We start from the raw sequence: 9,355 nt of genomic DNA, 5'->3' as shown, positions 1-9,355 counted from the left end.
ATTCATATATAAAATTGAATTTTAGTATCATTTTTCTTGGAAAAATTTAATTTTTGAATTTTTCCCCTAAAAAAACTTAATTATCTGTGAATAATTATGGATTTTAGAACTTTTTTTTTTGGTTTATAGCCTTGATTGATAGCACTTAAGGAGACAGAGGAAGGAAGTGAATGAAGGGTAGAGGAGGAGACTTTCCTTTAACATACAAAAAATAAGAGTATACATAATGGAAGAAAAAACAAAAACAAATAAAATTATGAAATGGACCTATATTCAAATTAAATACAATCACAAAAGTATAGGTGAATTAAAAAAGAAAATAATCATTATCATAAAAATATATCATAGGACAGAGCCTTAAAAGAAAACTTAAGACATCTAAAAAAAGGTGTAAGTATATACATAAATAATAACATTGTTTTGAGAAATAATAAAAGTACAGTAGTGTGACAATATTTAATAGATTTTGGTATTGATACGTAATTAATTATTATCTAATGGATTTAAAGTGAAAATGAAGTATTAATTATAATGCCCAAGTCATCATGCTGCATCGCCGGCGGCTACTGCCAAAAGTAGAACCGCCACATATTTAAAAATGCCTTAAAAATACAATTTATGTGGTGATGATCCTTGTTTAGAAAGTAATGAAATAATAATGAATATATAAGAACTAAATGTGTTGTTGTTATATGGGAAAAAAGTGAAAAAAGATCATATATATGTATATATATATATACAGAGGTCTGAACGCGGGGTGGTCATAAGAAGCGTTAGAAAACATATCGGAAGTCAATTTTTGATAAATTAAAATGAATTAAGATATTATTATTATAAGAAGTGAACTGTATAATAAATATATATATTTGACAAGTTGTCTTCTCTTCATTTAAAAAATATAAGTTTTTGGGCTGATATGATTTCTTCATACGAATGTAACAGAACGTAAATTTGAATGATATTGTAATAATAATAAATTCTTTTTCTTTTTTCCATAACATTAACATTTTTTTCTTCTTTTTTTTTTTTTTTTTTGGATGACATACAACTTCCACTTGAAGAACAACAAAAATGGCGGATTCATCAATGAAATCTACTCCTCTTGTTACGCCAATAAGAGTCTGCATAGTGCCCTCCTAGACCTTGACTGTGCTGTCCAATGTAAGGTCCTTCAGGACTCTGTTCTGGGCTCGGAGGGATCGGCAATTTTCTTTTAAGCTGACTTGGGGATGTGAAAAGAGAATTTGAACTTGCAGTGGTGGGCGTGGTTGGAGTTCCAAGATATAGAGGAGGTCCTCCTCCTCCGGTAAGAGTAGTAATGATTGGAATACCAGATATGTACTGTTGCGGGGGCGGCTGTGTTTGTGGGTGAGGAGGGGATATGAAGTTCGGCTGGCTCAAGAAATAAGGATTATGATTGTGTGGAGGAGGGACGCCGAGAGGAAAGGTTGAGGCATTGATCATTTGTAATTGAGGATGGATTTGTTGGGTAAAAATGGGTGGCTGGTGTAGTAAACTCGGAGCGGTTGATACTGAAATCTGCCTATTGTAAATTGTTGGAGCAGGCGGAGGGGGGTCCTGGATGAGTACAGGTCTAGGATTCGTTGGAGGCTTCCTTATCTGAGGGGCCTCATTAAAGGTAGGGGTTGGACGAGAAGGATCCAAAGATCCAAGAAGCTCTGATAAATTCTGAGTATTAAGCAAGCTACTCAGATTGTTTGGTATTAAAGGCGGTGGCGAGTCTTTTCTTCCCAAATTAGCGCTATAGCCCTGAGGTGCATCTCCCAGAAGGGTGGGGGATCTCTTGATAACTCCTGAGTTATCCAGCATCGAAGAGGGACGATTTTCTTTGTTTAAAACTTTCTGGAGTCTATTATTGTTGTGCAAAACACTGCTCAGTACAGGATCACTGAGAAGATCTGTTAAACTTGGGGAGCCACCATTACCATTTGATGAGGAGTTTTTAGTCCCGGCCTGTGACACGAGGCTTTGGAGTATTCCAACAACCTGAGGATTTTGTAGGAGAGACACTTCTCCAGTTTCACTCTGCATCTGAGCTGTTAACAGGATCATCAGTGCAGCCTGTGCATTAGCGTTCAAATTTGGATTAACAGGTACAACGTGTGGAGGAGGCGTTTGCTGTCTTCCAGGCATAACAACAACTTCTGAGCTGGAATTCCGCTCATTGTTGTGGGTAGATGACACTCCACCAGAGCTGATGCTCACTATTTGCTCTTGTATTATGTTTTGCAGATTTTGAGCAACTACAAAAAGAAATGAATATGATGAAGAAATCAGAAATAATAAAATTAAAACTCACAAGATGGATTCTGTTTGGCTAGCTTTTGTAGTTGTGAATAGACATTGGCGGAGGGTGCATCGTGGAGGAGGGCTTTCTTTTTCTCAGGCGCGTTCACAACTTGCATATAAATATTTATAGCATTTACTCCAGGTATACAATAATGAACACGGATGGGAGTATTGTGGATTTTACAACCATTCATAAAGTCTCGAGTTTCTTCAGCCTCAACGTGGTCAAAAAACTCAACAAGACCCCAGTTTTGTATGACACCATTTTTCATTGCAATCTGAGGTAAAAAATAGAGAAATTAAGTTAGCATGATTACAATCAAGGATTTAGAGATAAAGAAAACTAGAGCGAATAGGTGAATTACCTGACAATAAGGTGGATTCTTAATGACGGAGAATCGCTTGCGAAACTCTCCCATATCCCTATAATTAGGAGGCAAGTGATTTACATATAAACACTTTGAATGAAGCGATGCAAACGTAATCCGTCCAGAATTAAGCCAGTCACAATCAATGGTATAAGAGTCAATTTCTCGATTATCCAATAAATGGCGAGCCTGAGCAGCAGCATCTGAACTCATGTACTTAATCAATCCATAGTCTTTGCTCTCACCAGTCTTTTCTGAGATCATAAGAAAAGCCTCTTTCACCTTTCCATAGGAGGCAGCTAGAGACTGAAAACTACTCTCGGTGAGGGTATTGGGTAATTTCGCGACACAGAGCCATCCATCTGAGCCTCCAATACAGACTGAGACTTCTTTATTTTTGACAAAGACATTGGAACGAGATTTGGGCCAGTCATCAAGGATTTCCGGCTCCGTCAAATAAATTTTACCACCAGGTTTGTAGCGGCCATCATTGCGTTCAATTATCACATTCACGATGTTCAAATCGGGAAAGGCATCAATAATATCCTAAAGAAATAGAAAAATTAAAATATTATAAAGCTTATTTCATATACATATTTTTAATTGAATTAGATATAGGCAATTAAAATTAATACAAAAGGTTTCATATAGAGACAACTTTTTTTCAAAATTAGAAAGCAGTCATATCTATTTTATTAAACATATTAGAGTAATTGAGGCTAACTTTATGTAGACTCTACAAACATAGCTACTCACATATAAGAAATGAATAAGCTAACGAGGCAAAATAAAAAATGGATATTCAAAACAGAAAAGAGTTGTTTAATAAGGACGAAACTCAATCTCGCGAGTAAGTGCATAGAGGGACAGAGGCTCATATCTCTATATTTATGTAAACCCCTCCCACTTCTTTCTTTTAGATGTAACGTTCAATTCAAACTGCCTTATTGGGTATTATTCACAATAACTCTAAGAGAAATCTTCATAAATGTAATCTATGAAAGGAAAGAAGAAAAATTAAAAAGGGGAAAAAATTACCAATAGGACGACCTAGAAGAAAGAAAAGGAAAAATGGATTTTTACTAATAATCAAGAAAAAATATATAGAGGAGTCCCTCCCAAGAAAAATCGGGGATTCAATAATTATCACACAGTTCAGAAGTGTGCCTCAATAACTCCTATGCATTTTTGCTTTGTTTTGTGCTATCTAATTGTCTACCCTTGTGGCTCATATTGTATCTCGTAACCTTTCCTCCAAAAGGAAACAGAAAAAAGTGACTATAATCTTATTATGAAAATCTTGTGTATTTAAGACACGTTATTAAAAGAAAGCGAAGATCTTGACATCTTGGAAAATGTTTGGGAGAGCAGCTTCGTTATCTTGACGTTTCATTAATTTAGCTACTAGTAGCTGTGACGAGGGAGTATGAAAAAAACAACAAGGACGTAGGCAATAATTACTCCAGCGTCGATCCTCAATTTACTCTGAGTCACTAAAAGTTACAATACGTAGCCGAATTTTTTGGCCTCAACTTATGGATCATCCGTATCCGGATTTATAGTTGTGCAAATATGATTTAGACAACAAATTTAACTCCATATGATATGATAGTAGGTTGACGTCGACATTTTAAAAACCCAAATGACCTCATCAACAATTCATCTATAAAATAGTTCTACACCAAATTTGAAATGAAACCAATCAAGACATAATACCTAAACGTTGATTTGTTAAACATTAATTATATCTTGTTAGGCCATATGTGAACATATTCGAGCTGTTGGACACAGTCTACTACATAAATTGGTTAATTTCGGACCTCTTCTCTTTTGGGTGAGATGAAAAATTGAGAGACGCAATAGGGACAGAATTTTGATTGTCTTTACGCAACATCATGTTTTCCATAATGTTAAGAAAAAGGAGCAATAAAGAGAACTAAATGATTGCTCATTAAGAGTAGCAATTAGGATGAATCCCTGCATAGCTCGTTATTTATCCTTATTATAAATAAAAAGAAGCGTAGTATAATAACGTAAGCATGAGATGAAGAGAGTTTCTTAATTGACGACTGACTGACTTTCCTATAATGAGATCCTCAATTACACATAACAAAATCACAGGATATGATGATTCATAATCAATTAGTCCCTTTAAAAAGAAGAAAGTCTCGTCGAAATATAGATAGAAATAAGTTTTTTTTATAAGTAAAAAAAACCAAAACAATATTACAAGAAAAGAATAAAAGGACAATCATCATTGACTCACACTATTAATGTAAATATACATATATTTTTGAGCCTTCAGTTGAAGAAAATAATATTAGATATTCCAGACATGATTGTATCCCATTTTTATGTTAATATGGAATAGGAGGAAGTAAGTACACCACTTTTCGCTCTCTTTCCATTAATACTATTATTATGTTTCGTGTTTTTCTCTCTTCATCTCCTCTCATCTTTTCTTTACTAATCCAATTTGCCTTGGATCACCCCCCCCAAGTTCCTTTCAACTCACACATGCCTGACTATTACATGGATCTATCTAAGTAGTAAGTAAAGACAGGGGGGGATAGAAATACACTCTTTTTGCCAAATGAAAGTTAAGTATCCATCAAAATATGTACCTAAGTCAGAAGCAGCAAATTAATCCATCATCCTCTAATCCAAACATCCCTCTGTTCCTTTTTCTCAGAGTTGTTTATTTTATAAAGTGCCACTTGAGGGTTCAGTTTTTAACTATATAGGCATATGAATAAAGAAAAGGGTCAACATAGAGGAATGTTTAAGGGTTGTAAATTCTAATCATTTTGGGTATGTAATATTCTTAAACAACCCGACAATGAACAAGGTAATCATGACAATTTTAAGCATGTTTGGAAGGAGAGCAGCTAATCTGTCATGGCGTTTTAATTTATTGGCTGTGAGATGAAAGAAATATACTTTTACACTAATTTGCCTATAAATCAACTATTCTGAGGGTTTATTGACATGTCAGTTAGTCATAGTTTAGGGAGGTATGTGTTTGAGAGGAGAGCAACTTAGCTGTCATGAATTTTGATTAAATACCTTATGAACAGCTTGGAGAGTAAATAAGTAAACCTTCTGTATCAAGCAAGGACATATGTAGAGAGGAATTATTCCGTCTTCAATCCTCAATTCTACACAGAGCCCAATAACGAATTACTTATACACATTACTCATCTACGTTCCCCTGTGGGCAGGGGACATAAACAGTCCTTTATTATGTCCAATTTTTGTATATCTTTAGAAATTGTACCTTTCGAACTAGTATAACTAAATAGGCACACATCAACAAACTTCACATGAATTTGAAGAATCCTGATAAAATATATATATTATTTTCCGTTTGGAAATGTGTCAACGCACGGTCTTTTACACACTCATGATTACTTTATACTTGGAGGTTCTCTCTTTAAAAATAATGATAACAGCTTAGGGAAAAAATGAATACTGATGAAATTACAAATACAAAAAGTATTTCGAAATTCAAAACTATGGTTATTTCGTCCCATCAGTTTGTCACATAGTTAAATAGATATTAAGTGCACATTCGGACAGAGGAAGTTTGATACATTAATATATGTAGATTATAATTTGAACAATCTATGCATAGTAGAAGTTATAACAAGTAAACATTGTATGACTACAGCAGATGTACCAATATGTACCCAGAATAGAACAGAAACAAGAGGAAGGGGAAGAAGGAATACCACTCCTATGGCAAAACTTTAATTACTTTTCTTCTCTTTTAAAAAAACCATTCTGCTAATGAAAAATTTCATTTTATCTCTCTTCTTTTCTACGCATATGAATATACAGGGTTCCTCATATTTATTGTCTCTTTTTAAATTCCTTGTTATCAATGAATTTCCAAGATTCTTTGATTTTGAATGATATATCAAATTATCCAATTAGAGGTAAGATGCGGTGGCTAACCCTGAAAGATGGGGAGGAGCAGAGATGCTGCTCCTTGGGATTTATCCCAAGATCTTGGAATATTGATGACATTAAAGGATTATTTGTATCAAAATACGAAATTTGTGAATTTCATGCATGCAACAATAATTATTGATTACTTTTGTTAGACTATATAAATTATTTCTTCTAACTTTGTTTATCTCCAAGCGTTAAGAGTTACTCTTTTAGTCATTTTCAACTCGTTTAGAACTCGTTCTAGTTTTGTCTGATTTTAACTCAGGGAAGAGCATGAAAAGGTTGTAAGCCATTCAAGAGAGGCTGGTAAGCCTAGTACAAATGTTAAATGTTCATCAAAGAGGATATAACCATGTCCATGGGAAGAAACATGGAAGTTTTGCGAACAAAAATCTCAAAGAGCTTGCTTTGAGGTCGTATGAACGATTCAAAGACAATTATTCCTAAAAACTCCATATAACGCGGATTTTTCTTGTTCTTAAACACCGCGATAAGCGGGTACCCCCCTGTAGAAGGATTTAATGTAAAGTTTAAAAGGTCACCAATACATTTACGGCACCCTGTACGTCTGTATATAAATATTAAAAAGACAAAATTGATTCTATTTTAAACAACAGGAGAGAGAAAGAGAAATATGAGGAAAACTTTTCATCTGTTTAACATACATAGTCATATATATATATATATTGAAGAGTATGAAATACAAAAAAAACTTTCCTCTTTTACTAGTTTTTCTATGTACTTTGTACACAAGAACCCACCCACCCACCCCCTAATTCCATTTTTTCCATTTTTCCTCTCCTTTATTTTATTTTTTAATTAAATTAACATAATGTCTGGGGGTTCTTCTTCTTATTATTCATCAAATGAGAAAAATACACAGACACACATCAAGACACTATTTATATAATATATATCTTTTGAAAAATGACGACGTGTATCAACAATTTGAGAAAATAATGAAACGTTTATAATTATTCAATCTAATAGATTCCTCAATAGGAGGAAGAAACCACCCTTGTTTTATTTTTTTTTTTTGAAATAAAAGAACTTAAAGAGTCTAACAACTATAGGGTTTAGGGTTGTAAATTGTTAGCATTTTGGCTTTGTAGAAAATCGAAAATGAATATGGTACCCCAAACAATTAGAAGAATGTTTTGATTGAAGTGGGACTGGACCGTGATCCTAAATAAGAACCAATACATCACTAGTCTGAGCGTTCTGATAAAAAAAATGGAGAGTAACTCGTAGGATTTGTTTGGGAGACTTTATTACATCAGTACATCAATGTTTGTTTGTTCATTGACGCCTATTAAATCCAGTCAATGCCGGTCACTACCGTTAGTAACATGTAATGTTTAAAAAAAAACCCGAAAATCAACATGGTTTTCCAGTTAATTTAGAAAAGAGAAGCTATGCTGTCACGGGGTTTCATTAGATCAGCTACAAGCAGCTGTGACGATGGAATTGATGAACATAATAAAATCTGTCAGTACTAGAACCTGCACCTATCGCTCATTTATGGTAATGACAACAGCTAAAATGAGGTAGTTACAAACTACGTCCTTTCAAATAGACACGATACATGAAGTTACTACTAGGATGTGTTTGGCTAGAACGTCTAATACCAAAGTATTAGACGTTCTAGCTATAATTCCTTATTTTCTTCCTTTATATATTTTTTAATCCTAGCCAGGAGTAAAAAAAAAGATAGCTAGGACAGATTAATTGGACCGCTAAATGGTAAAAATGATCAGACCTATAAAAAAACTGGAAGGAGAGAGGATAATTGATGGCTGATTAGGAAATCAATCATAGGACACGTTGTTACCTTTATTGGTTCTCACAACCTCTCCTCTGAAAAGAAACATAAAAAAGGCACAAAATCAGTTGGTAGATAGTCAATTCTTCCCAACTATGGAATTACTCTCAGTAGGACAATAACTAACTATAATTCGACCAATCAACATTCAGAACAATCATAAGGGGAAAAGAAGGAAACACATCCACAGTTGATAACTTATGTATTAAATTACATTTTCAAAAGATAATTTCAACAAAAGAACTCACAGACTAAAAATGCTTCAGATTTACAGTATGCAGAACCATTCTAAGTAGGGGGGATAGAAAAGAGAAAGAGAAAAAAGAATGATGATAAATAGCCTCAACATATTGACCAACAGCCGTTTCATTTTTATATATATGACATATTAAATCCATCTGTACGTGTGAGGAGGATTCGTATTCAAGCAATAGAAATGGAGGAAGGAAGACGAATGTGTACATGTGAAATGAGGCGAGTAATGAGGAAAGGGAGAGGAGGAAAGGACTTTTTAACATTCTTTCATTTATTCACTCTATCTATTTGAATGGACATCGTTTCCTTCCATCTTAATACACAACATCCCAGGGGCGTCCTCAGGAGGAGGGATACAATTAAGGAATTTTGGATTCTTAGTAGAAAATTAACTATTTAAATTTTTTCTCCCAAAAAATTAACCTTCTGTGAATAACTATGGATTTTTGAAAGTTTTCTCGGAAAAAGTTAATATTAAATTATTATTTTTTTCAAAAATTCAAATATTAGAAATTTTATTTTTGAAATTTGTTTCCAAAATTTTTATTTTTTGAGAATAGCCATAGATTTTAGACAACTTTTTCCTGAAAATTTTATTTTTTGAGAATAGTTACAGATTTTTGAAATTGATTTCCTGAAAAATTAA

General features: G+C 33.7%; 1 protein-coding gene across 1 annotated transcript in view; it reads right to left on the bottom strand.

Moving 5' to 3' along the window:
• Positions 1 to 254: 254 nt before the first annotated feature.
• Positions 255 to 9,355, bottom strand: part of LOC121122539 (ribonucleoprotein PTB-binding 1) — a 48,800-nt gene continuing 39,699 nt past the window's right edge. The window contains exons 2-4 of the mRNA XM_040717557.2: positions 2,676 to 3,224; positions 2,321 to 2,588; positions 255 to 2,264 (exon numbers count right to left, since the gene is read on the bottom strand). Of these exons, the coding sequence (XP_040573491.1) occupies positions 1,084 to 2,264; positions 2,321 to 2,588; positions 2,676 to 3,224 (1,998 nt within the window). The 3' untranslated portion in view covers positions 255 to 1,083. The remainder of the gene's footprint in view (positions 2,265 to 2,320; positions 2,589 to 2,675; positions 3,225 to 9,355) is intronic.

This window comes from Lepeophtheirus salmonis, chromosome 8 (assembly GCF_016086655.4).
Source record: "Lepeophtheirus salmonis chromosome 8, UVic_Lsal_1.4, whole genome shotgun sequence".
Taxonomy (NCBI): domain Eukaryota; kingdom Metazoa; phylum Arthropoda; class Copepoda; order Siphonostomatoida; family Caligidae; genus Lepeophtheirus; species Lepeophtheirus salmonis.
Note: the sequence above shows the minus strand (reverse complement) of the source record. Positions and strands in the feature narration are given on the sequence as shown.